Source organism: Leuciscus leuciscus, assembly GCF_965113295.1.
Source record: "Leuciscus leuciscus genome assembly, chromosome: 14".
In the NCBI taxonomy this organism is placed as follows: domain Eukaryota; kingdom Metazoa; phylum Chordata; class Actinopteri; order Cypriniformes; family Leuciscidae; genus Leuciscus; species Leuciscus leuciscus.
In genome coordinates, this window is record NC_138738.1 from 19,178,471 (window position 1) to 19,205,459 (window position 26,989).

The window sequence follows — 26,989 nt, forward strand, 5'->3', positions numbered from 1 at the left end:
CAATAAAATAGAGTACAGGTTAGAGTCATCTTCCAAACATGTAAATTCATGAAATCTCAGAAATTTTATTTAATTTGCAGGCAAATAAAAAGGAATTGCTTATCTTCTGTATAATGATTTTTTTATTTTACACATTTTTTTTTTACCTGACACGGATTTCCTGAATATCTGGCACGAAAGTGTGGGTCCTTGATCTGGACGGTTGAGGAGACTTCTTGCCCTCTGTTTCAGACTCAGGGATGGGGCTGACAGCACGAGATCGAGGTGTTGGGGGTCTGCACATATGAGCAGTAAGAATACAGATGTTACTAACTACTGTATTAGTTAGACTAGATGGTGTCAGTTAGACTAATGTTCCTAAACATGACAATATAGCCTGTACCTGTCAGTGCCCTGATAGTGGACATTCATTCAAATCCATAAGCACTCAAAATTGGACATTGTGTTTCCTTTCAGAGGGCAACATTTTTGTGATATCAACTCGAAATTTGTAACACAACTTGGTTAGACATACTTTTTAGGCTTTCTAGCATCCAAATTATTTAGTGAAATTTACATTTATATGTATCATATAATTTATATTTATAAATGTATATATATTCTGGTGACAATATTTGCATCACACAGTGGACCCTCGTGTACACGTAAAAACCAAAGTATACTCTGGGCTTAAGGGTACGCTTACATGACACCAATGTACTAAACACAGAAACGTTTTTCGTTTGTGTTTTTCGAGTACATGCGACACCATTGTCAAAACGATCCCCGGATCCACGAAAATGACTGAAAACGCTGTATTGTGCATGCCAGGCCAGTAGTTGAAGATATTACTTTGTAAAGAAACAATACGCACCTACAGACTGAACACGTAATACACGCATGCTCATGGCATCACAGTTTTCACAAATTCACATTTTTGTAGTTTACACGGAGGTGATAACGGTATCGTTTTAAAAAAACTGGACTTTGAAACCCATTTACAAAAGTATGCGTTTTCAGGCCCCCAAAACATCGTTGTCGTGTAACTGAACGGCCAAAACGCATAAAAAGTTTTACGAGTAAACACCCCTCAGTCTGATCAATAGTAGGCGGGAGAGGCCAGAAACAAAAACATTTTAAAAACTGTAATTTTAGAATTTTTTAGTCTGTATTGCATAAATCAGCTTGTTAAAATTCTTTTAAATCTCTAAATGAGACAGCAGTCATTATTTACTGACCTGAGATCGGTGTTGTGGCCGTAGCGTCCCTCCACAAGTGATGGACATGTGGAGGACGGTGTGAGAGTGCTTTCAGCACACACTGAGGCTGAGTCTTTCAAAAGAGTTACTGACATCTCACTCAACTACAACACATCACAACAGAGAAAACCGTCATTAAACACAGAACACAACATGCTCCTTCAAAAAAAGATATCTTCAGAAATCTTCACATGACTAAAATCTCATTTCTGTAGGTTTCTGCAGCAATAGTCAGAACTCTTTTTTTAAGGCGATATATTCTCAGCGGCCTGAGCTCCTAAAAGCTTCTTAATGTATTGTTGATAACTGACAGAAGGAAAACGTGTAAAATAGTGTAAAATATTCTTAATATCTTCACCTTGCTCTCACTGGCGCTAACACACACATGGCTGTAGTCCCTGTTAAAGGAGTGGTTAAGCAAACGCAGACACTGTTGGGGATAAACAGAAAAGGGGAACGTTAAACTGATTGACAAGAGCCTTTTTCTCATGATTTCCTGAAGTGATCTTAAAAAATCTTAAATTTTAAAAAACCTTTGCAGCCAGCTCCTTCTGCCTCTCGTTGGGTGTTTCGGGGCCGGGGCCGGGGCTGTGGCCCAGGCCCAGGTGGGTGGATGGGGAAGAGGACTCGGTTAGATCTTCACTCCCGCAGGACAGCAGCGACTCCTGGCCCAGCAGCAGGGTGGACTCCAGCTTCTCCCTAAGGAGGAGGTAGTGTCTAGTTTTCTCCACCTAACATACCGCAGAAGGAAATGAAGTCTCAGATACTCAGCAGGGCCGCCAATGACACATTCTTGTCATTTCACATTAAAAAAATAACTAGATGTTCTCACCTCCTGCAGGAGGCTCAATTTCTCCAGCTCCCACTGATGGTCCAGGATGAGGCTGTCACTGCGGGGCCTCCAGCCAGCCAGGTTCTCCTCCCCTCGCACGTACGCCACCGAAGTATCCAGCACCCTCCTGCGCCGTCTTTGCATTCCTGCACATTCAGGTGTCATTTCAACAGCAGAACTTCCCCTAAAATGTAAACTGCCCAGCATCTCATAAATCCTCAGATAAACAGACTAGTGTCTTACCTGGGCTCCCTGCATCAGCCAGGTGGCACAGACTGAGCTCATACACACCAGTTACGCGGTTTCTACGTGTAAAAACATACAACAGAAAACCTTATGGTAACTTCAATTATAAGAGGAACACTGCAAAGGACTTCTGCTGTAATTTAAAGCAGCCGTACCCTTCAGATGGCCTCAAGGTGCCACTGCTGAAGAGGTTTCTGATGGAGCGAGATGCCGGGAGCTTGGCGTCTCGCGAGTAGAACACCATGCATAAGTCTTTGGTTATCACTGTGGGCTGTGTGCAGTTCTCCATCTGGGAAAAGAAAACCATTGTAAGCTTTTCCATCTAAAATGGTGCTTACAATTACCAAGAACAAGCAACACCTATAGAGCACAACAGTTGGGCTCCAATGAGCTCCAAGGTTGTTATGATTGTATATGTTGTATATGATTCTGTTGAAATCATTAGTCCATGTTATTTAAACATCATACAAAAATTCAAAAACAACCAATTACGCCAAAAGAGCTCTACAGCGACCAAAGGTGAGAGTAAAGACTTTCACATTGTTACAAAATATATTTCAAATAAATGCTGTTATACAGTAAATAAATGCTTAACGTTTCCACAAATATATTAAGCACCTGTTTTCAACATAGATAATAAGAAATGTTTCTTGATCACCAAATCAGCATATTAGAATGATTTCTGAAGTATCATGTGACATTGAAAATTCATGAATAAATTATATTTTAAAATATATTAAAATAGAAAATTGTACATTTTAATATTTCATAAAATTACAGGGTTTTTTTTACTGTATTTTGATCAAATAAACGCAGCCTTGGTGAGCATAAGAGACTTCTTTCAAAAACATTTATTGTTTACTATACTAGTTTTTGATTACATCATTTGCAATGCTTCATGAAATGTTAAGTCAAGGAATGTTGTCTTTTTATCAGTTTTTTTTTTTGTTTGTTTGTTTTTTGTGGAAAAATGAATGGGAACTATACTTCCAGAACCAAGAAACTACTAAAACTGGGAAGATACTGTTGTGCTCTATAGAGTCACAAGGTTTACTGCCATTTGCCTCTCTTTCACATATGCACTTGATTTAACCATTACAAATGCCATTGGCTGTTTGCTAGATTAAATTAGCTGGAACTAAATCATGGAACTAAATAAATAAATGGCCTTGGTTACCTCCAAGTAAGCAGACAAAGTCATGTAGATTTTCTCTCCATAAGGAGTGACACGGTTTAGCAGCAAAGAGTTGTGCATGGATGAATCCCAAGCAGCATCAAAACGGAAGAATGTCCTATATTGATGGTAGAAAACAGCCTTAAAGATATCATTTCAACATAGACCAAGGTGAATTTACATATTCTTTCACTCATGTTAGAATTTCATAAATATTAACAGGCTAAATGCATTAACTATGTTAATAATACATAATAACTAGTGTCAGCTTTTAGGCAAAACAATTACTAAAAGGCAATACAGTGTCTGTGTCATTTTTTTTTTTTTCACTGATAAAAAGATACAATTTTAAAGTAACATTTTAAGAGTGTTTAAAAATTGTGACTACGAGACAATATAAATGCATGCAACAAAACACTTTAGCTTCCTCACTAGATATGAATGCCACCACCAATGATGTGTAGAACGATGACAATAAAATAAAATTAAAATGATGACGGATGAAAGACGTAACCATTCAAAGAGGGAGGCAGGTACAAGGGGACACTTATACCTAGAATCAGTCCCCAAGGAAATGCTTTAGGTGGAAAGGAAAGAATCATAAGTAAGATAAGCAAGAGAGGTAAACTGAAGTATAAAAGCATATAGCAAATTTATCTCAATGTATCTCAATGAGCGATGTAATTGCATCTCCAATCAATTTACATCATCTTTGTTATGATTTCACAGACTTCCATGAAGTACAACTGAACTAATATTGACCCTAAAGCAATCCCATTTCATGAGAATAGAATACTATATGAAAATAGTATGGGCTGCCTCTTACACATAGGTTATTTTCACCTTGTTGAACTTCAAGGCTATAGTACCCTCCCTCGCTCTGATAAATTTAGGTCATAACCCACTGAAATGATCACAGATTGGATCCATTTGGCCCTACGCCAAGTAAGGGTCTTAAATCTCGAAATGCTTGAGTCTGAAGTACATGAGAGGGGCCGAGCTTCTCTGAGGTATGTGATAGATTGAGCTTGTGTGCTTTATCTGTTGAGTGTTAAAGTGAATGGACCGGCATGACCCAGTAGGCAGCTTTGTGGCTGTCATTCAGACAAAAAGGAGTGAAAGAGGTACTGGAAATTGATTTGTTGAAGAGATAGGGAGAAAATAATGAAACATGGTGGGGGAAATTTCAAGGGTCACTGTGGGGAAGGTCTAGACCGTCCCACTTAGTGTATTAAAGTCCTAAAAGGGATAGTTCACCCAAAAATGACAATTCTAGAAAAGAAATTTTCTAGACTTTTGCAGTCTGGACAAGTCAATGCTAGTTGCCAAAAGTCAAAGCCAGTTTGTAGATTTTGGGCCATTTGACTTGAAAGACTTCACAGAAAATTGAGTAGTGTATCATGGAACAGACTCTTTTTCATTTGTCATGCGTCTCCTAAGGAGGCACGTTTATGTATTCATTGGTTCCATTTGGATTGACTTGAAAGTGACCCTCAGTCATTAATTGTACAATGCCAAGGGGGAAAATGAAGAGACATCTCCATATTGATCAAATATTTGTGGGACGTGCCTCCTCAATTATAGTTACAGCCCTGCAACTGATGGGAACCTGCCTGAGCTGCTGGATCATCTTGGACCAGGAACAAACCAGCTACATTCTCAGAAAAACATAGTACAAAAGCTCACTTAAATGATACCCTTTCAAAGGGTACTAATCTCAACCATTTAGGTACAAATGTGCACCCTTTAGGGCTAAATAAGATACAAAGTTGAAAGGGTACCATCTCAGTAACTGCTACAATTTATTTCTGAGAGTGTACAACAAGGCCTTAAGCTGGTATGATGTGATGTTGGGCTCAGGTCTACCAGCTCAGTCAGTTCCCCATCAGTTCCCACATTAAGCACCCAAACCAATTTGAACCAGCTAGAAGCCAACTACCATGTTCCAAAACACAGCTACTGGACTCGCTTGAGTTGGCTTTAGCATATTAGGATACAAACACAGTTAGAAGACACCCAGTCATCCCATTTCTGACGCTATTGTTAACTCCCCCCAAAAAAACCCACATAAATCAAGCTCAGCATACCAAGCAAGATGAGGGATTGTGAGGATAATTTCCACCTCCCATTTATACACGATAAAAGATATTTCCTGTTTTTTTACCTTCCCTTTCAATTTTTCTTTCCCTTTAATTTTCTTATATCAGCCAATCCAAACTATAACTCATGTTCTTGGCAAAATATACTGAGGGACATTTCTTTCTTAGTTTATTGGTTCTGCCTGCATTGAGGACCTAAATAATATTGAAGAATTACTCATTGCACAAGGGTTAGAAAGCAAGCATGCTACCGCTGAGGTAATGCTTACATGGATTGTTGAGCTGCACACTGCCACCCAAACTGCTGGAAATTAAAATTGGTTTCTGTGACAACATATATGGGAGGAGGGACACTGCAGGGCTATACTCAACTCCCTGACAAACTCTTGGGACAGTAAGAACTACATTGGAGGATGTTGGTGTGGATAATAGTACAGTTGCCAAGGTGACAAGTGTGTACTAAGAATGATATCAAATACTTTGAGGAATTATGTGAAGATATCTTTCCTTCCCAAATCATCACTCATCTAACAAAAATATGTTCTAAGAACATTTTGATAACATCCACATTTGAAGAAACGTTATTTTTGAGAGTTCTCGGTAACATTCAAAACGTCCAGTTAAAAAAAATAAAAGTTCTAAAGACATTCCACATTAGGGGGACGTTCCATTTTATAATTTTACAAACATTATGGGAATGTTAGTTTTTGAACGTTTTGAACATTTTGAAACAAGTAGGCCTACTAAGTATTGACGTACAAAAAACGTTTGACGAGTGTCCAAATGTTTCAGAAAAAAAAAACATTCCATTAATAATGTACACTAAAATATCATATGATCAATAAGTTATGATAACATGTTTTTACATTGCTTTAACTCATCAAAATAAGTTGAGCAATTGTTAATATTTTCTGACTTATACAAGATTCAAATTTTTTTTAAGTCAGTTTAATGTAATTTCAGTTGAAATGACTTAAACAACCAAGTTGATTGCACTTAAATTCAGGCAGCAACTTTTTCAACCAGATAACTAATGAACATTCTATTAATCTTACTGGAAAATGTTTATGTCGAAAATGTCGTAACTTTGAGAGAACCTCTGAGAATGTTTTCTGTTAACTGGGATTTGCTTTCAATTCCTAAATTTCTTTCTTCAGCTCACAAATTGTCTAATTTATTTTCAAGCACTTCTATTCTACAATTGAACTATGGGTTGCAAGTTTAAAGAAGCACATACAATGATTAAAAAAAATCCCAGATGATGTCTGCTAAAGAGCGCTTAATCTGGAAAACATCAGTTGTGTACAACATCTGATAAACTTCTTATAAAAAGCAGTTTTACATACATTCTAAATCATAAACATCTTCTAAATGTCTATTCAACATCTGACAAGAATCGTCTTATTGCAGATGAGCAAACACTCTGAAACATACATCTTGCAGATGTAAATGCACTTATTAATTAACTGTACATTATCATACCACCATATACAGTGAATTACAGGTTACAAGTTTAATACTATACAGCATCATTTTTCTGTAAAAGAGGGTGTTGAATTATGTGTTTGATAAATCAAATTCTCAGTGTGATCTGTAATAGCCCTGGCAAATGGAACAGTTCTGGCACTGCAACAAGAAAAACAGATTTGGATAAAAACAATGCTCTCATACCGCTCTGTGGCGACACCACCCTTATATTTACAAACAAGCAGCTAATTCCTGTGATTATAGTTGTCCTGATTTAATCATTAGAAATCTGCAAGCAGCTCTTAGAAATGTTAGCTTATACATTCAGGCAGCATAATAAACCTTTAAAGAAATTTGATCAACACTACCTCCTAGTGGTCAAAAAGACTGGCTAATGTGAGCAGAGAATGCAAGGGAAGACTACCTGTCAATAAACTTGACTAAATGCATTTTTTTTCATATGAGATCATAAATCTCAGTGGACTAACATAACACTAATTTTGTTCAGAGATTCATGATTAATACTGAGGTTAGCAGAGCAAGCCCTCCCGCCCATAAACAACACAGACCTCATGGTGTGTGGTCTGGCCAACAGTTATCGCCCCACACAGGCGAAATTGTGTTTTATGGTGTCGCTTTGACATTTGTGATGGAACTTGATCTAGTTGCAGAGCTGTTTAAATGAAACCATACATTTTTAATTAAGAGATGTCAGCTAATTTGTTGAGAATTTGTTGAGCAAGAGCAATACATTTTATGTGGGACTGATGGAGCGTGTGTGGTAAGAGTGACTCATTAAAAATATTATAAAAACGCTTTTAGTTTAAACTGGAGGAATGTGTGACTGATGAAGAAGTGGCTGACGTACCGGTAGATTACAAATTTATTTATGAAGTTGTCATAAAATGGATTCGGCTAACAAAAATGTTCCAAGAAACTTTTGCTGACGTTCCCTTTAGTTATGAAAACGTTATAATGTTCTCTGAAACGTCCAAAATCAAAGTTTCAATATGTTCAATAGTTTTTCTTGGTTATGTGAACTTTATTTTATTGTTTTGCAAACACTATGGGGACGGGACGTTAGCTTTAAATGTCCTCAGTTACATAAAAAAATAAATAAAAAAAAATCAGAAACAACCCGTTCCGTAAACAATGTATAAATAATGTTTTTGTGCTACCATTTTGAGAGCATTATTAAAGTTCAGATTCTTTTCATAACTTTTAGAGCGTTAACGTAAAGTTCTGAGAATGTTCCCTATTAACTGGGAACGTGACTATGATCTCTACCACACCTCCTGTAAATGATTCAGCCAAAAATGCAGCCCATACAAAAGCCAAGCCATGCAATCCAGTCACCTGGTGCCAAAAATGTCAAAAACATACAATACACAACAGAAGCTTCACACACAAAAGCATTTCCACGGGAGCCAGAGTGAAATTCTCTCACATTTTCCGAAATAGTAGGAGGAAAGGAGAAAAAAAAATAGACAAACCAACATGATTGCAGAAAGAACAGTATTTGAGAGCCAAAACAATTACGCAAAGAACGATGGAGGTTGATTAGACAGATGGCCAGAGAAATAAAAAGATGAAAAATAAACATTCTGTTGTGTGTGTGTGTGATAAAATGGGAGGAGAGGGATTTGAAGGTAATATACCTAGGCATGTCCGAATCAAGAAACTGTCTGGAAAAACACAAAACAACATTCTGTTAGTGGACTAGAGAAATGTCAGAATCAGAAGGTTGTGGAGAGGAGCTTGTGTGGAGGCCCAACAGCTTGTGTCTGATGAGACCTCTGCACAACTCTCCCGTCACAGCTTTGTCCTTGGTGTATGAATCCAGCTCCGATACATGGTTTTATGGGTAAGTATAATGTGGATTATCTAGTTAGGACTTGTGGTTACATCGCAGGAGAGGAGGTCACAGCTGCTTGAAACGAGAGGTTTGTAATAATGTCTCTTTCATGCAGTTTTGCATCGGTGGATAAATCTGATAATATAAGATATCTAAATGATTATGGACTTTACTTTAAGCATTTCATGTTTGCAAAGTCTGGATGCTGATATGTGATGCCCATTTAAGGTGATGTCATAGTAATGCATTGCAGATGAAAAAATGCTTTGTTAGGCTGCTAGCGTGTAACGTGACATGAGAAACGTAGCATTTTGTTTCCAATGACTATCATGATGAGAGAATGTTAATGATGGATTCTATTAGTGAAGTTTCATATATAAGCTTCAAGTGTTTTTAATGTTAAGCTTTCTTTAAAAAAAAAATCTTCACATGCAGATCACAACGACGTGATGGTGACCAGCAGAGCTCGATCCACTGTGTGGTTCAGTGAGAGGGTACAGTAGCTGAATCTGAGCAATGGAGTGCGGACAGAGTGAATGGAATGAACAGATGAGAATGGACACAAATGCAGACCAGCATCAGATGGGAAGACTTGCACAACCAGCAAGGAGGTGAACTAGAGAACCATTTTTCAATTCCATGTCGGAAAATAGTGAATTCATATCTTCAGATTGAATTGTGACCTCCTTCATAGTGGCTAATAAAACCACATTTTGTCTCATGTGTGCAGTGGGAGGGGAATTATTAGTTATGAGTTTTATTAAACAGAAAAAGAGCAGTTGCAGGAATTAGTTTGTCAGTCAAGCGATTCGAATCCTGACTCGCTGTTGTTATGTCATGCAGAAAGGTCTCTGCAATAATTAAAAACAATCCAACAAAAAAGAGGCATGTTGAGAGGTTGTGTTAATATATTTTAAGCATTTATCTAAGTTTATTCCACCTGTGTACCATATAAATCAGTCTTAGAATTAAAAAATTAATTTTAAAAAATCTGTTCATTTTGCACATATCAAATGTGTTTGGAGCTACTAGCATAGTTAGCCAAACGCTAACCATTTAATTTTCAGTAAACAACAATCTTACTATCAACTTTTTACACAAAACACTTTTGTATGATATACTTGTGTTACGTAAATATAAAAAATACATAAATAAATACAAATTTCTAACTTCCAAGGGGTCTCAGAATGACTTGAATGAAAAACAATTCCTCTAAAACCATTTTCCCTTAAAAAAACATTTTTTTTCAGTTAAATCACAAAATGATTAATTGTTTATCGATTAATTATATTGACGCTGTTAATGACAGGAAGAAATATCTTCAAATATATCTTCAGTTTTTGAAAATGGTTTTGGACACAATTTTAACCTTTAAAGTATAAAAAAAAGCACTGTGTTAATTACATTCCTTATGTAATACGTACAATTAAAACAATTTACTTTCATTATTGTTCAAAAAGTTCAGGGTCAGTTGCCAGTAAGTTTTAAAAAAAAGAAGAAATTAATACTTTTATTCTGCCAGGATGCATAAAATTGATCAAACGTAACAGTGAAGACATTTATAATGTTACAAAAGGTTTCGATTTCAAACAAATGCTGTTCTTTTGAACTTTCTATTTATCAAAGAATCCATAAAAAATATCAAGCAGCACAACTGTTTTCACCAAATCAGCATATTATTATGATTTCTGAAAGATCATGTGACACTGAATACTAGAGTAACGGCTTCTGAAAATTTTGCTTTGCCATCACAGAAATAAATTACATTTTAAAATGTATTAAAATAGAAAACAGTTAATTATATTTTTTGTACAATTGTAATAATTGTAATAAATTATTACTGTATTGTGAATGAATAAATGCAGCCTTGGTAAGCTTAAGAGACTTCTTTAAAAAACATTTAAAAAAATCGTACCGATCCCCAACTTTTGAACAGTAGTGTACTTTTTAAGGTTCAAACCTTAATTGTAGGATCAGACTTCCCCAAGCCAAGCATACTTTGCACCCTGTCGAGAATGCTAAAAGCCTCAATATGGCAGTTCTAGGATGTGTCAGTTGTCAGTGCGAGTTATTGTATGTTTGTGCAAAGGAACATAAAAGTGTAAATATACTTCTGGTCTTTATCTAAGGCTGGCACTGTTGCGTTGCCGTTTGATTCTGAATCACTCCCTTGTGCCAAGCCTTTAAGAGCTGTTTGGAAGGTTTGGTTCACTGACTCATTTCTCTTTGGCAAAAACTCATTGCTTTAAAGTTGTGCAGAGAACTGTTTGTCTCCCAGGCTTGGCTTCAGCTCTCAGATCATATGCCAAAGCTGAGGAGAGAGTCGTATTAAGTGCAGCAATCACTAAAATGGAGACCTTGTATTAAAAAGAGTGGAGTGCGAAACAGCCAAAGTGGACAAACTCTGCTACTGAGTGTTCAAGGAGAAAAAAGGCTTCATGACAGAAGAATAAATCTCCCATGTACTGTAACCTCTTATGGCAGTGTTCTTAAATATAAAATGACAAGCATAATTTTCAAGATGTCTTATGTTTAGTGTTAAAGACATGGAAAACATGAGAATGTCATGTTATTGTAAACTTCTAAACTGGTCTTCTTGACATATTTATTAGGGTTGAGAAGGTACCTGTCATCTTGTGTGGGTCGAATGTATCCTGCAGACAGTATGTTGAGAGAGAGAATATTGGGGTCGATGATCGTCTCATCTGCTTCAGGTGTGTTCCGGATGCGCCCTGTCAAACGCAAAAATCCCATTTGCTGAATATCACAATATCTCTCTTATTTACTCATATGCATTGAGCAGAAGTTCGAATTTGAGGCCAAACTCACCAACAACCAGCTCTCGCACTTCCTTCCACTCGATATCTCTTCCTGACTCATGTACTATGGTGACTGTAACTCTCCTTTGGATGCCCTGTTATGTAAATGTTGTGTTGTTGTATGTCATATTGTACTCTAATGTTAAATTAGTATGGACTATGGTTGCTTACACAATAAAAAAAAAAAAAGAACATTTTCCAGTACCTGATGTAACATGAATGTGCCATGGCAGGGCATGCCTACCCGATGGTCCACTACGGCTGGGATATAGCTGCAAGGGACAGATACATGTCAAATACAATAACCAGCAGTCCAGCTTTCCTGGATGTAGAAACACAATGTAGGATTTACTGTACAAAGCCAACAGATTTATTAATTAGGAATAATTATTTACTTAATAATACGTCATATATTTTAATCTATAGAAAATATATATATACTATAGAAAATATGTCTAAAAATATTTATTATATAATAATTCTTTGATATTAATTATATATTATATTTTTTAAGCATGTCCAGGTTGGTATGCTGATAAACAATTGATCTTAGACATCATTGTTTTCATATAAGTTACCATAAAACAAATTTATTAGATATAATTTCGATAAAGAAAAGTCAGCTTTTATTGTCATTTAGTCGTGTGTGTGTACAGCAGAAATGTTTCTCTAACAGGTCCTGGTGCAAATTTGATGTACAGTATAACTAATTTGAGTTTAAGACCACAGTGCACACATGACATTGTATAACGTAATACAGCACATACGTTTGTTCAAGCGCGAAAGAGAACTCGATTCTGGTGCGCTGTCTGCGCGCACGATTCTGGCATGCACACGAGTTGTGTGTGTGTGTCACAGAGACAGGACATTCACAGACAGCACTTTCTCTTTTGTCTTGTCGCGCTTTAATGGTTTAAAAGCATTTGTATGAATAAGAGCGTGATCATATAATGTAAGATTTAAGTTTTTTTTTTTACGCATTAAACTGAAAAACATAAATCGCACGCGTTAACATGCTAATTTTGACAGTACTAATATAAATGTATAAATATATGTGTGTGTGTATACAGAATACACACACACACACAGACATATCTATAATATAATATGTAGGCTACACACACATATCATGTAAACAAAAACTTTTATGTTAGATGGGATTAATAGCGATTAATCGATTTGACAGCAATACATTTAATGCATCCTTGCTGAATAAAAGTATTAATTTCTTTTAAAAAACTAAAATTACTGACCCCAAACTGTACATACAGTATATGTAAAGTGTGTAAAATGTCCTTTGGGAAGAGTTGTAAGTGTCTAAAATGATTCCTGATGGTACTGAGAGCAATTATATGAATGAGAACAGGTATGATTTTCTTTATATCACGATCTAAAAACCAATTAAAACATTTTATACGGATACACTGGATATCACTGATTTTAAAGGCCACACTGAAGACAGCAATCGATTCTGCTCAGACTGAATCAGTAAAAGGCCAATTTAAAGGGAAAAGGTCAATGTTTAGACAAGACACTTACTCTCCATTGGCCTCTAGCTCACAGATTTCAAAGAGGACCATCAGGTCGTATTTACAGTGGCACGGTCCTGCTGTGGGTCGCGTGAGAGCTGTCAGTTTGGTGGCAGGTACTATGCAGAAAACAGAGAAAGAAGGAACAACAAAGAGAGTCAAACCAATATTGAGTTAATCATAGACCAAAGGATATAATAATTCAATGGCAGATGAGAGGGATACTAGAGTTTCACAGGAGAGAGGAAGATATGGATCACAGTATAAAAGGAGGAATAGAGAATATAGTTAGAGAGGACCAGGAGTGGGAGATCAGGGGTCCGATGTAAAGGCACACTGCTGTTAAGATGAATAAAGTCAAGTGAATAACAGTGATCCCTGAACACCTGCACATGCCAAGCAGAATTAATAATAGTTCACCTCAAAATGAAAATTCTCTCATTATTTTTTCACCCTCACATCGTTCCAACCCTGTATGACTTTTTGTCCTTCTGTGGAATACAAAAGGAGATTTTTCTTTATTCTGTCCGCTTTTTTCAATGTAATGAAAGTTAATGAGTACTGGGATCAAGCACCAAAATGGCAGCACCAAAAAAAGCACCATAAAGGTCTCATAAAAGTGATTCATACAAGTCTTCTGAAATCATACGATAGCAGCATATTGAGTCAGTGAGTTGAACTAGAGAACTGGATCTGTTTGATTCATTCAGATTTTGTCAACTAGATCAACTGATTTTTTGAAAAGATATGAAATACACTGAAAGGAAGCAGACTTCTCTACTTCTCTCATGCGCTTACATAGAGAATATATCATGTGGCTTCAGAAGACAATTATGCTGCTTTTTTGTAGTTGTTTTGCTTTTACTCGTATTCTTACATTTTATATAAAAACAAATGCTCAAAAATGCACCTTTTGTGTTCAACAGAAAAAAGCTAATGAAATACGACTGAATGACAGAATTTTAATTCGAAGGTGAACTATTCCTTAAACTCATATTTAACTGTCATATACTTATGAATATTTATTTAAAGTTTTCTCTTTCTGTAAGACAAACCATTGAATATGACACATAAGTAGACAAGAAAACTAACAACGAAATACCTAATAATAATAATAATGACCCAAAATGAATATCCTGCAAATGTTTAGAGACCACTGCATCATCAAGCTCAGTTTCAAGTGATAGAACAACCAGTTTTACTCATGCAGTTACACAGTCTTATTTCGGTACTATTCATCAATTTATTTCTGGTGAATGATGTCAGAGAGAAAGACCAGAATTGTCCATCTGCTTGATAAGGTTTGTATGGAGAGGCTGAGGGAGAGAAAAAGACATACACCCACACACAGTATTAACAGGCCGAAACGCAGTCCCTGGAACAAAGCGTCCTTCAGTCTGTCAATGCAGGGATTTTGTGTGACTCCCGTATGATTGGGGGAAATGAGTGGACACTGCCTAAATATCACACATTTTGAAGTATAACATGTTTAATAAATAACAAGAATTATATCATATTTAGTACTGAGCAAAGATTAATCGCATCCAAAATAAAAGTTTGTGTTTACATAATATATGTGTGTGTACTGTATATAATTATTTTGAATATATGAATACACACATATCCATGTATATATTTAAGACAATTCTGCATGTATATATTTATACATAATTTATATTATATATAAATAATTTATTTATAAATAACACATTTTTCTTAAATATATACATGTATATGTGTGTATTTATATATACAAAATAATTATACACAGTGCACACATATATATATTATGTAAACACAAACTTTTATTTTTGGATGCGATAAATCGTGATTAATCGTTGCCCAGCACTATTATATTATATTATATTATATTATATTATATTATATTATATTATATTATATTATATTATATTATATTATATTATATTATATTATATTATATTATATTAGTGTTGTCAAAAGTACCGACTTGGGTACCATTTTAAAAATGTGATGCTTTGAGCACTGTTGAGCGGAATCATAAACACCTCTGATTGGCCATTGTGTTCACGAGCTCATCGGATATGTCTGTGATTGGCTACAATGATCAACGCACAGGAGCGTTTGAGAGCTGATAGATGCCTGCTTTCAAATGCTCCCGTGTGTATCTGTGTAAGCGCTCGCTGAAGAGTGCCATTGATGTATATTTACAACATGTTTTTGAAGCGCTCATCATTGTAGCCAATCACAGACATATTTGATGAGCACGTGAGTACAATGGCCATTCCAAAGTGTTTACGATTAAGCCCAACAGCGCTCAAAGCGGCACATTTTTAAATTTTCAGTATCGACTTGGTACTTTTGACAACACTATATTGTATTATATTATATTATCAGCGCATTAGACTGACTAGAGGTTTAGTTTCAGGGACATTCTTTGGCCTTAAGCACTCAGAACCATTACAGACCCGGCTTCTGCGCTTTTATTACTGAACAGATAGACAAGGGCGGGGCCGGCAGTCTGGCTTGCTCCTCCCCCTCAAGGAGGTAGGACACAGCCACGCCTGCTGCATTGAGGGCGTGGCTTGACAGCGAGTCCACCAGAGCCCCATTGAAGACCTCTGGCAACAGGAAGCGAATCAGGTCCATGTTCTTCTCTCGATCAGGAGGGGTGTCGTTATCTGCGGCTACACCCACCACCAACAACATAAATACTGTGACATGGGTACATGGACCCAAAACATAAAAAAGCAACATAAAACAGGCAACACAAAAAGACGGAGAATATGTGCTAAACAGCTTCAGCCTCAACGTGATTTGGCTGGAAACATTAACCAGTCGCAACTGCTTTATTTATTTTTTTACAAAACATGCAGTGGCCAATGGGGTGAAAGGGGGGGGGGGGCTTCAATGTTAATGGTCATAGAAAATAGTCATTGCTCTCACCTGGTTTGGAAAGAGGCATGACTCTCGGGAACTGCCGTCTACATGGGCGCAATGGACTGAAAAAAGAGATCTGGCTGTCATTTCAGTATAACTTTGATGGATGAATTCGGACATTTGTAGCATGTATTAATCTGATTTGGAAATAATAAATATTGCCAGGATTTACCTAATGAGATCCTTGCAGAGCGCAGGGAAAGGCTGCTTCTGGTAATGTCCAAAGACTTCAAACACAATCGGCTGAGTCTTTATGTACTCTATAAAGGACTTAGTCACATCCACGGCAATCTGGAAAATCGAAGAAACGAGTGTTTTACCCTCAGCTTAATAAAAACAGCGTGACGTGGTGCTCTGAGTTATAGTGCAAAGCTTACATTCTGCACATGATAGAAGCCAAGTGGTGGACCACGTCCAGTGTTCTTCAACGGCTCTGTGGAAAACGCTTCATCGTGCCTGTGAATAAAACTACAAACGAGGAGTTGAATGAAAGAATATTCGATTTAGAACAATGACAAATGTCCACTAGTGGAAACAGACTTTAGAACAGGACAGAGGCACTCACTTGAACTGGCAGAATATGTCTGCGTACTCTGCGGATATGCTTGATGCCTGCAGCACAGTAACTCTGAATGTGAAGACTTCTCCAATCCTCAAGTGATCCAGAGCGCCGTCCAGTATGCCATCAAAACCTGTTTTTACAGGGCTCTCCAACTCTTCTGAGTTAACTGAAGAGCACATGAAAGAAAATATGTCAATTGAAAATAATATGAAAACTATATGGGAAGCTGACATATAGATTCAGACTTCAGACACACAAACTCGTAGGTCATGTTTCCACTTGCAAACATTACCATTCAAACATTTGGGGTCAACTTCTTTTTTTTTTTTATTATACATACAGTATGTATTGAATTGATCAAATGTGGCAATAAAGACATTTATAATGTTACAAAAGGTCTGTTTAAAATAAATGCTTTTCTTTCAAAGAAACAAAATAATGGTTTCCACAAAAATACTAAGCAGCACAACTGTTTTCACCTGTGATAAGAAATGTTTATTGAGCATATTAAATATATTAAAAAAGAAAACAGTTATTTTAAATTGTAATACTATTTTACAATTAATGTTTTAACTGTATTTTTGATCAAATAAATGCAGCCTTGGTGAGCATTAAAAACTAAAATACATTAAAAAAATTTAACCAATCCCAAACCTTAGAACCATAGAGTACATGTTTTTCTATACATTTAATAGTATATTTTGAGTATGATGTGATCAACATTTTCTTTGAAGATGCCCTGTATGTTCCATATTTCTTACCTGCACAGGTATTATTGTTGACTTCATCTGCAGAGAGTCCCATCTCTGCATTCTGGCCCTCACCCTCCACAATTCGTAACTCTTCCTGAGAAACGCCAGCACAGGAAAGACCAGAAGTACAGGACTCTGACTGGAACTGCTCAATGGGAAAGAGAAGCACTTCAAGTAAGTTGCCATACAAATATCCATGTTGACCAGATCAGCAAAGCAGGTCACCAAGTATATGTCATGGTTCACACGCTTTTGAGCAATTAATTTATGTGATTTTTCAGGGCATTACTATAAATCTTCCAGCTTTTTGTAAAAATGTAAGTTTGTACAAATGTAAATTTGTAAAAAATTATTAAATTAAATTATTAAGCTCCCACTCACAATGAGTATTCCCAGCCATTACAAATGTTTTAATGTCAATACCTTCTCAAACTGTTGGTCTTCAAAAGAAATCTTGGCAGTGCCTGACTGTCGGACACCAGAGCCATAGTCTGGTGCCTCTTCATCAGCTGGAGGAAAAACCAGAGCACCTTCACATCACTTCCTCAAGAAGTCACACACAGCTTGCCCTTTATATATACAATCCCTCAGGTCTAAATACACCTTCTAACCCCCAAAACTTTTTCCTGTTTCCTTAAACTAAGGATTCACAATATATATATATCGGTACGTATCAGTCATCTAACAATATTAGAGAACGTTTTAATTTATTGTATATTAAATTGTGCATGCTCATTTTCTATATTTTAACGTTTAGTTTACCTTTGCCATCATCTAACTCACTATAAGTTCATATTTAAAAACACTATTAATTTAAATGTAATCTTTAGCAAATCTCAGTACAGCTATTTTCCTTTTGTATGTTGTGATGCCTAATATATATATATATAATTTTAATATCGGCTATTTTTTTGTTATCAACTATAAATTGATAATATACATATAATTTAAGTCTTATTTAAAATACTATATGTCTTAAATACTGAAATATCTTATACGTCGTCTCGGTATGTGACAGAATTTAATATCGGTAAATCCATAATATTACCATCCATAAATATCTTTATCTAGACAAAGCAATGATATATGGAAATATGTGCCACTCTACTCACCAGTAGGTTCTGCAATACACTTACAGTCCTAATCTTACCTGATATTGCTTGTACAGCTACTCTGAGGAAACCTTTGACCTCTCCCTTCTCATTGACAATGGCAACCCGATGTACCAGGGGCACAGGATAGAGCAGATTACTCAAATACACAAAAGCCCTAAAGGAGAGAGGGAAGAAGAAAATAAGAAAATGTCCAAGGTATCAACTATACAGCAAACAGGACAAACAAAACATTGATCAACATATACACAAAAGCAGGCACTGCTGTGGCCCTGGACAGGATTATTCCTTACAGGATACATGATATAAAACAGGAAGGTGTAGAGTATTTTTTTTATCTGTTTATATATATGTGTAAATGTTGGGCGAGTTTAAGGAGCATGGGACTGAAGTGAAGATAAACCCCCCAAAAATCTGATATCCCAAATTTGGAGATAATTTTTTCATTTAAAACTATAAATAAAATAGAAAAATGTAATATACTCTACTGTTCAAAAAGTTTGGAGTCAGAGAGATTTAAATAATAATAATACTTTTATTAATGATAATACTTTTATTCAGCAGGAAAGCTTTAAAATTTCAAAGCGAATGTTAACACAGATGTCTATTTCAAATAAAAACTTTCTATTTATCAAAGAATCCTGGTGGGGGAAAAATATTCACAAAAGCATTAAGCAGCAGAACTGTTTTCAACATTGATAATAAGAAATATTTCTTGAGCAGCAAATCAGCATTTTAGAATAATTTCTGAAGGATCATGAAGAATTGAGTAATGCTGCTGATAATTCTGATCAAACAAATGCAGCCTTGGTGAGCATAAGAGAATTAATATCTTAAAATATCTTACCAACCCCAAACATTTGAATGGTAGAGATGATAGAAATAGAAATGAAAAATAAATACTAAAGATTCCACACTATTTCTACTGTAGGTCACTAATCAAATAAGTACATATGAGAATCACACAAGACGTTTTGGAACAAAACATTCTGAAAATTCATGTTAATTGCTGTTATACTGATATTATTATTAATTATTATAATAGTTGTAACTTAAGCACAAACTGGCCTTTTATATAGTCTGTGCATGAGTAAATATGTTACATGGAGTGACTCAATATGTTTTTGTGCAAATGATTGTGGGCTATTTGGATAAGCAATACATCCATGATCAGAACAAGAAATACGACTAGGCCTATATGTTCCAAAACCTTGAGATTGACATTTCATATACAATAGTTGATTGTCATAATCAACAGTTTTCCATCCATCTGATATCAAGGACTACATTGCCCATCTTCCATGGGTAGACACTGAAAGATAACAGTAGTGCTGAACAAAAAAAAAGGGTTTTGGTGAGGTACAAAAAAAGCATGCTTATGACAAAAAAAGGTGGAAGCGATGACATAAATGTGACAGTACTGGACACTGCGAGCGTGAACAGACAATACCATTAGCAAATACCAAAAAATAAATAAAGATAAAGACACCAAAAAAAAAAGCGGCCATACTGTAACAGATGTGCAGTGCATTGCACAAGCGCAACTTAAAAGAGTGAGCCGTTTCATCAAAGGTTTCCATGTAAAAATCTCACAAAAAAGGTCGAAATACGGCATATGATCTCACATGCCCGGAAGAGAGACAGCTGTGCTAGAAACCAGCTCTTTCATCTTGAGATATGTGAACACTCTGCGTAACCAAACTGCTGTATTACGGGAACCAATTAGTAAGTCATTACATTAATAGCTTTTTTCTCATTCATCAGACATTCATGCCATGTTACAAAAATCTGGTCTTGTTTGTTTCTGCGGTACACAAAACAAACAGCTAATATGAATGTTTGGAGATAGCACTTCAAAGCTGACGGAGCCCTTTGAAGAAGTGATGCGGTGCATGTAAAAGCTGGGACACAGACCTTGACGGGACACGAGGGCCAAAGCTATGCTGGGTGGAGCTGCTGACAGCCAGCAAATTCTGAATTCAATTATCACAATCATTAGGTCCAAATCAAACCCAGAAGCTCAAGGTGTGTGTCTGCAGCGATCAGATGAAAGTCAAATGTATGATAATGGGAGAAGACAGGGTAAAGTCCAGACATGCTGACTAAAGTCCAGGAATCCTTCCCACAGGGGAAGACAAATCAGAAGAGATCTCTTTAATATCTTATAGCAGTGAGATGGATATCAAGTGGAGACTTGCTTAAGTCTCCTGCTTTTTCTCTTGATCAAGTGACCCTTGTAATCCCATGTCTCCTCAAGTGTCATTAGCTATGTTTCCATCCACCTATTTTTATTTGAGTTTTGGGATATCGCAAATGCTGGATGGAAAAGCCAAGATTAACATTAACTATACTATGGAAACACATTTACCAAATAAATTCGACAAAAAACTTGATTGGTTGATTTTTCATCAACTATCATGTGATTCATCATGTGATTGGAAAACTGGACTAAATTGTTGTGCCAATTTCCCAGAAAGTAACAATTTTGTTCTCTTGAACACATGATAAAAACGGCTTTATTTGCTAAAGTTTTATGCAATATTCCAATTTTGTGCATAAGTTAAATGTTTATCTTTGGATGGAAACATAGCTACTGACAAATAAGAGTGGCCAAGATAAGGAAAAGGACAATTTTTTAAACCTGGTTTAAAACATGCTCTCAGTTCTTAGAACTGCAATTATGTTGTTTTCATACGGTTTTGAAAAATGTCATGTGGTGTAATCATAAAATAAAAAGTAAGAAAATAATCAAATATTTCCTTACACCTTGAATATATTTACATACGGTAAATTATTTTTGGACAAACATCATGAATTAAAAATTTATAAATGTTGTTGGGGAGATGCATCACGTGAGATTTTATAATCTGAACTAAACTTACCTCGTCATAAATAAGTCCAATTATCTTATATTTTAGGAGACTGTTTGACTTTGACACACAGTCATGAGGGTCTGTATGAGCCTTTCTATTATATAATTTCCTGTTTTATTTCTGTATCGCACCACATGACTTTAATTTGTTGGAAAAGGTTGAACAGATTCACTGTTTTAAAAAAATTTATAATTTATTGTACTAAACTAATAATACAGTATATATTGTACTAAACTTAGCATTTTATTATTATTAGATTTTCTTTTCAAATAGATTTTTTTTTTTTTTTTACTTCACTAGGACATCAGAACATTTGTACCACCCTGACATTTATCACGTCATTGACCCAAACACCAAAATCAGCAATCAACAGTCAGAGATCTCAATAGAAAATAAAAAATAAAACTCAACCATTCTCCCATGTCAATTTATTTCATAGCTAAATACTTGCACTGTAGGTCAATAACAGTCTTATTTGTGTTTACATTTATACTGCTCATTTCAAAGCCCACTAAGAAGAGTGTACACAGACTCCCAGCCATTATACATTAAATGTATTTTAAACTACAGTGTATGACACCAACAGAAACTGAAAATAAACTCAATCTCATTGTGTCTATATACTATCATCCTATTTGCATGTCTGCCCTTTTTTCAGGTATTTGTTTGTCTATAAATGTGAGTGTAGTCATATGTAAACAAAAATCTCTCATGTATGTGTATGTGTGTGTGTATAGGCCTACATATGTGTGTGTATGTGTGTGTGTGTGTGTGTGTGTTGTGCACATATAATGTTTAAAAGTCAGTGTTGTAAAACAACCCAGTCTCAGTGTGAAAGAGCTAGTTTCCTTTCCCAGCATTCTCCTGAAACCTCACCAACCTTCCCAATACACTGAACAATGGCGAGCGATCATAAAACGGGTCCTCAGTCTTGCTGGAGCTTCTGCAGAGCTCTCCCTCATCATCATCATCATCATCATCATCATCATCCTCCCCCTCCTCCTCCTCTAAATCCGAGTATGGATCATCCAACAAGAAATCATCGTCCAAGTCATCCAAATCTGTCCCCACCTTCTTGTCCGGCCATGACTGGACCAGCTCAGTGAGTTCAGAGGTTGATGTGAGCTCAGAGGGGGTGGGGGAGGAGTTAGAGTCGCTCGCTTGCTCACTAAGGCATGTGGAGAAAAGGGGGTTTCTGGTGTAGCCAAAGACACGGGAGCCCAGTTAGTGTGAGGGGCCATCTGTCTATTTAATTGTTTCTGCTCGCAAGTGGGTACGTAAAGACTTTTAATAAGCCAACTTTACTTAGTTGCAGGGTAATGGACATACAAGATATATATAAAAAAACAAAAAAACATGTGAACAGCAGCCTCTGTGACAGGATTCTGTTAAGAATGTCCAATATTACACTACCTTTCAAAAGTTTGGGGTCAGCAAATTGATCAGAAGTGATAGTAAAGACATTGATAATGTTACAAAAGGTTTCTATTTCAAATACTGTTCTTATGAACTTTCTATTCATCAAAGAATCCTGAAAAAATGTATCACAATTTCGACAAAAATATTAAGCAGCACAACCGTTTTTAACATTGCTAATAATTAGAAATGTTTCTTGAGCACCAAATCAGCATATTAGAATGATTTCTGAAGTATCATGTGACACTGAAGACTGGAGTAATGACGATGCTGAAAAATTCAGCTTTGAAATCACAGGAATAAGTTACATTTTAGAATAGAAAACATCTTGTGAGAATATTTCACAATATTACTGTTTTTAATTATCGCCTCAGTAAGCATGAGACTTATTTCAAAAATATTACACAAATCATATAGACCCCAAACATTTGAATGGTAATGTACATTTTATAGATATAGTTCACTAAAATAATAATAATAATAATTCTGTCATAACACAGTCATCATCATGTAGTTCTAAACCTGTTCTCTTTTTTTGAAACACCAAAACTTGTACTTTTGAAAAATACCTTTTTGTAAATATCAGGCAACATTTTTGAAAAATATCATGTTCAATATAATGAAAGTGAAACGAGATGGGGGACTGGCAAGCACTACAATGACAAAAAGCACCATGAAAGTAAAAGCAGTCCATTCACTATTCCAGGTCTTCTGAAGTCATACAGTACAGTAGCAAAAACCTCAAACAATACAGTTGTTACAGTAGCCTACTTATTAGAGCTACCAGTACATTTTAAAAAAATCTCTCCTTTCATGTTCCACAGAAGAATAAGGTAAGGTGGGTTTAGAACAACATGAGAGTGAGTAAATGATGACGTAATTTTGATTTCAGTGTGATCCTTTAGGATATAGTAAAGGCAAGATTAAGAGTAAGTCATACAGCTCAGAAGTAGACAGGGCAAAGGGAAGCTTGTGACCTAATTTAGAAGTGCATGGAAAATCGATTTCATGCTCTTCTGAATAAAGCAGCATCAAAAATCTTGCACTCTTGAAAAGTGAGTGGGCAATAATTCCTCAGAGGAATAAGCAATATTACATATATCCTGTAGAGATCAGCTTTTAACCAACAGTTTTTATTACATTTTCTCTTTCCAGCAGTTGTTTGCCCTGCGATATACTCTATATACTATTACAAGAACAAAAACATAATGAGAATTCTGTTCTGCATAACAGAAATGAATTCACTTTCAATGGGCCATTCAAACACTAGTGTAGTTTGATGAGAATAATGTTGATAATGTGGCCTTTATCTGATGTGGCATTCTGTACTGAACACCAGCGGCCAGGTCTGTGTAGCCATGCTCTGAAGTAACCTTAAAACTCACCTTCCAACCAGACGGAACCAGGGAAACCGGTCGTAGAAGGGATCGCCTCCAGTCAGCACACTGTCACAGTCTTCAAGAGCATTGCTGGGCACCTCAGCAGCACGATCATACATCTCCCTCATCAGATCCAACCTCTGCCTGCAGGGGGCGGCATTATACATCATTTACAATCTAAATCCTGGATACACTGTGAAACCCAAGGTGACTCAGCTGGGTTTCTCTTCACCTACGGGCGTTTTTGTGTTTCAGAACTTGCCTTTTATTGCAAGTAACAGATTTTCTTTTTGTCGTCCTGAAACAACATGCCTTCATTTTCTTTGCTTCCTTTCAAACACTCTTTATGTATAAATTGTATTGTCTTATACCCTTATCCCAGACTTTTAATCCTAAAATATGAGATTTCATGATTAAAATACAAAATTATTATACTTGTAAAACTATTAAAATGTAAACAAAACATGAAATAACCCATTTCAGTAATTATTGTGTAAATACTTCATAAAAATGTATAACGACACAAATAATGACTGTCCCTCAGTTGTTGCATCATTTCCACCATGACAAATCATTTTATCCCTAATAAAATTTTATTTAAATGTAGTGGTTACCAAGGAGTCAAAATTGTCAGTAAAGAGCACACTGATATGAGACATATGTGAAGAAACCCATTCCATGAAGCTCCTGCCACACAGTTTTTCTGCTGATATTAATGCCAGTGGAAGTTCTCTTCAGCTTTGGAATCATTGTTGGCGACTTTAATGCACCATGCAGCTCAGCACTCGATGACTCTGTGACTTTACATGGTCTTTCTCTTCATGGCTGAGTTGCTGCTGTTCCTAAATGTTTCCGCTTTCCAATAATACCACTTTACAGTTGACCATGGAATATCTAGCAGGGATGAAATTTCACAAACTGACCTATTGTAAAGGTGGCATCCTGTCACAGTACCACGCTTGAATTTGCTGAGCTCTTCAGAACGACAATTCTTTTTTTTTTTTTTTTTTTTTTTTTTGTAAATGCAGACAGCATGGCTAGGTGCTTGATTTTATACACCTGTGGCAATGTGTCTGATTGAAACACCTGGACTGAATAATTAAGTCCCAATACTTTTGTCCATATAGTGTATGTATATATGAAGGAATTTATTCTCAAACTCCACATGAAGTCTGTTGTTGAAGAAACGATATGTAAAAACAATATGCAAAAATTACCTAAGCTTCTCCAGGGTCCAGTAATGTGTGGCTCCATTTTTCTGATCTTGGACTTCTACGGCCACAATGGTGCGAGGGAACGGGCTCTTCTCCCTGTCTTTAGCAGCCTCAGGTGGTAACAAGTCAGGCGGAAGTGGAGAGTAAAGTGTGTCCGTCAATAAAACGAACTGAAACTGAACCTGTAAGAGACATAAGGCTCAATCAGTTATAATGTTGTCATATCTTATAGGTTTAGCAGAGTGAATGCAGTTCTTTCTGGTACTATTTCCAAAGCTTTCACCTTCTTCTTTAGCTCGACGCTAATGGCATTGGCCTCCTTGAGGAAGATGGCATTGCCCCAAAGCATGTCTCTTAGAGATGTGAACTGATAACATCTCCATTTACGGAAAGCCCACAACGCCAGTTCTGTCTCCCTCTCAGTCCATTGCACTATGGGTAAAAGAGATTGAATACAAGATGCTCAGGTGTTTAAATGTGGGTCATTTTGATTAGTTCAAGCAGTTCAAAAAAACTATGTAAAGGAAATGGATTAGAGGTAAAATCTAGTCAATCCAGTCACCTTCTTCCTCAGGTTCTTCATCTTCCTCTGCTACATCAGGGTAACAACGATTTACCTGCTTCTGCAGTTCTTCTAGCCTGCTCTCATAGTCCTGTAAAAGACATACAGTGAAATATCAACACTAAAAAGGGTCATATTATATACTACTGTAAGTTTGGAGTAAAGGAAACAAGTTGTATAAGCTCTTTATGCCTTTATGTCACTTACTAATCTCTGTTGCTCCAATAGATTGTTGGCCTCTTCTCTCTCCTTGCGATACTGATCCTCAAGTTCCTGCAGTCTATACAAACAATATGAAAATGGATATGAGTCTAAAAACACAAACGTCACATTTGCTCACACTTGTTCTTGAATTTCCTCCACGTTACTTTTACCTCTGATCCATTTCCTGTTTCATATCAATGCCCTGTTTGTCCAGGAGTTCTCTCTGAGCAAAGGCCCAGTCTACAGGCTCCATTGGGGTCTCAGAGCAGGGGGTGCGCTCACGTTCCTGACGAGCCTGCTCTGGATGGTTGAAGCGGAACACATGGCTCTTGCCCAAAATGATTCGGTTCCCTACAAAAGAGTCAGTAAATACAAAGAAATAAAAAAATTGCATTAACACAGACTGGTTAATTCTGCACAGATGTGCATAAAATAATTATTTTACAAATAATATAATAAAAATCAAATCAATCAAAAATCAATCAACGAATATATAAAATCTTAAATCAATACAAGCATGCATGCATACATACTAGGGATGGGAATCACAGGGTACCTCACGAGACGATATAATACGATACGATACACGGCTCACGATACCGCAATTCTGCGATAATCAATATATTGCTAGACAATCCTATAATGATACATCACGATATCTGTGAACTATGATAACGATGAAAACAAAATATATTAGTAGGTTTGAAAATTGCTGAGAGTGCAGGTTTTCTCTCTTT

At 36.2% G+C, this 26,989-nt stretch overlaps 1 protein-coding gene across 5 annotated transcripts in view; it reads right to left on the reverse strand.

Annotated features, from left to right (window-relative positions):
- kif1aa (kinesin family member 1Aa) overlaps positions 1-26,989 on the reverse strand; it is a 74,163-nt gene that overhangs the window by 3,617 nt on the left and 43,557 nt on the right. Inside the window, exons 22-49 of one of the 5 annotated variants that reach the window (XM_082136050.1) lie at positions 26,423-26,603; positions 26,256-26,328; positions 26,049-26,139; positions 25,770-25,918; positions 25,490-25,668; positions 24,279-24,416; positions 22,358-22,672; positions 18,643-18,761; positions 17,916-18,001; positions 17,502-17,637; positions 16,744-16,906; positions 16,556-16,646; positions 16,351-16,469; positions 16,185-16,240; positions 15,707-15,925; positions 13,270-13,378; positions 11,936-12,002; positions 11,741-11,825; positions 11,538-11,643; positions 8,715-8,741; positions 3,494-3,608; positions 2,472-2,605; positions 2,314-2,375; positions 2,071-2,216; positions 1,772-1,969; positions 1,597-1,668; positions 1,218-1,342; positions 147-275 (exon numbers count right to left, since the gene is read on the reverse strand). In XM_082136050.1, coding sequence (XP_081992176.1) covers positions 147-275; positions 1,218-1,342; positions 1,597-1,668; positions 1,772-1,969; positions 2,071-2,216; positions 2,314-2,375; positions 2,472-2,605; positions 3,494-3,608; positions 8,715-8,741; positions 11,538-11,643; positions 11,741-11,825; positions 11,936-12,002; positions 13,270-13,378; positions 15,707-15,925; positions 16,185-16,240; positions 16,351-16,469; positions 16,556-16,646; positions 16,744-16,906; positions 17,502-17,637; positions 17,916-18,001; positions 18,643-18,761; positions 22,358-22,672; positions 24,279-24,416; positions 25,490-25,668; positions 25,770-25,918; positions 26,049-26,139; positions 26,256-26,328; positions 26,423-26,603 — 3,490 coding nt within the window. The remainder of the gene's footprint in view (positions 1-146; positions 276-1,217; positions 1,343-1,596; positions 1,669-1,771; positions 1,970-2,070; positions 2,217-2,313; positions 2,376-2,471; positions 2,606-3,493; positions 3,609-8,714; positions 8,742-11,537; positions 11,644-11,740; positions 11,826-11,935; positions 12,003-13,269; positions 13,379-15,706; positions 15,926-16,184; positions 16,241-16,350; positions 16,470-16,555; positions 16,647-16,743; positions 16,907-17,501; positions 17,638-17,915; positions 18,002-18,642; positions 18,762-22,357; positions 22,673-24,278; positions 24,417-25,489; positions 25,669-25,769; positions 25,919-26,048; positions 26,140-26,255; positions 26,329-26,422; positions 26,604-26,989) is intronic. The other 4 variants (XM_082136053.1, XM_082136051.1, XM_082136054.1 and 1 more) reach the window with 4 other exon arrangements.